Consider the following 1,950-nt stretch of genomic DNA (forward strand, 5'->3'; position numbering starts at 1 on the left):
GAAGGACCTGCGTCCGATCTGGAAAATGTAATGGGAGAAATTTACACTATTTAATTTGATAATTTATCTTGCTCAGATGGCAGGTGAGACTTTTTCCTCGAATTCAATTTGGTGAACATACTGCTTAATAACATTTTTTATTTCAGCTAAAGAGTTGCAAGATCTAAGTCCCCACCAAAAGGTCCAGTATCTCACAGATTATAGTATAGAGAACAACAGTAATATTTTCATCGTCATGAGATTGTTGGGTGGATCAGAAGATATCGTTGAATCGGGTGGAAAAGTTCTTGGACCCGATGTTGAACTAACATCTGAACCAGACATGATCACCTTTGATGATGACGAAGATGGACAGAGAGCAAAGATGCCTTGTGGACACGCAATAGGTAAGATATTTCAGATGCATTCGATGAATGAGAAGGCATCCACTGAAAATTGATAATATAAGCGATCAAGGTTCCCGAAAGGGGTAATAGAATGGAAAGTTCCTTATGCCAACTACAGAAATCAACAACTATCTTCCATTTCCAGCAGTCGAATTTGCTGCTACAGTATTTATTCAAGCTGAGGTCGCCCATGAAAATCTCCCAGATGAACTGAAATCCTTGCAATATAGCGCAGCATCGGTTGTTCCTTTTCTTCTGTCTTTTTTAAAAATCCAGTGGCGAACTGATAAATTTTATGGTAGCACTGAAAAGGCAAACAGGTCTCCATCATCTTGTTTGTGTATATTTTAGGTCCCGAATCTCTAACAGCTTATTGTAGAAGTTTGTTGACGGCTGGAAAATATGAGTTCCGGTGTCCACACGTTGATCCTACGTATTGTGGACGACTGTGGGAGTTCTACACCATCAAGAAATTGGCCGTATTGACCAAAGAGGAAAAGAAAGAGTTCGAAACCAAACTTGCAGAAAATTACCTTTTCAAAGGTGTTAAAATCCAGGAGTGTCCACGTTGTCAATCTTATTGCGAACGAAAAGATTCCAAATCTGTCCGCGTGATCTGTCCAATATGTACACGTCAAAAGGAAGAATTGTATGAATTTTGTTGGTTTTGTTTGAAAACTTGGCTTACAAATACTACTCATGATTGTGGCAACCACGGGTGTTCTGGTGAAGATCCCAGAATACGGCTTCTTCGCAATGCACCGAAAAAATCCATAGTCGAGGTGCCCAATTGTCCTTCTGTAAGAAGTTGTCCAAAATGTGGTCTGTTAATTGAGCATATTAAAGCATGTAAGCAGATGGTTTGTCTTTGTGGACAGAAATTCTGTTTCATTTGTTTGAAAAAAGCAGATGCTTCAGGAAAGTACACATGCGGTGCGTATAATTTCAAATGTCAAATTGCAGCAATCCAAACCAAACTTGCTTGAGGTATAAACTTTGATTAGATTGTTATATTAATAAGAACGAAAAATTCTCACTGTTAAAATAAGCTCAATACATCAATTGTAGAGCGATATAGAAATATTAAATTTCTGTTTTACAATTGATGTTATATTAAATGTGTGTTGAACATTGGTAATATATATTAATTACATATCTTTTATTGCTTTTTATTTCAATATAACTAAAATTGTGTGAATATGTATTAAGAAGTAAGTGTCACATAACAACATTTGGCCGGTAATCCTATTAATACGCTTATATATCTGAATACCGTATATTTGCATGTAGAATACGCATTATTTTAACACCATGAAAGGGCTATGCCAAACTGGCGGTGCGCTTCATTAGACAGCTTCCCACAATTTTGTAACTAATCGCAGATGGTAGAAGGTGATAATATTGAAGAAGGTACCCAACATGACAAAGGTCTATCAATGTCTCAATATCGGTTATGCTTATATAATAATTATTTTTTTTCGATGTGAATTTAACGAGATATTATGTATGTGTATAAATATATATTATGTTTCATTCTATTAATAAACTAATTTATTATCAATAA

General features: G+C 35.6%; 1 protein-coding gene across 1 annotated transcript; it reads left to right on the forward strand.

Moving 5' to 3' along the window:
* Window positions 1–355: 355 nt before the first annotated feature.
* Window positions 356–1,288, forward strand: LOTGIDRAFT_67776 (hypothetical protein; the record flags this gene model as incomplete). Its single annotated transcript, XM_009054324.1, has 2 exons — window positions 356–386; window positions 738–1,288. Coding segments are annotated over 2 exons (582 nt in total), but the record flags the coding sequence as incomplete, so codon positions are not given.
* Between the last annotated feature and the right edge of the window lie 662 nt (window positions 1,289–1,950).

Source organism: Lottia gigantea (genome assembly GCF_000327385.1).
Source record: "Lottia gigantea unplaced genomic scaffold LOTGIsca_2125, whole genome shotgun sequence".
Taxonomy (NCBI): domain Eukaryota; kingdom Metazoa; phylum Mollusca; class Gastropoda; family Lottiidae; genus Lottia; species Lottia gigantea.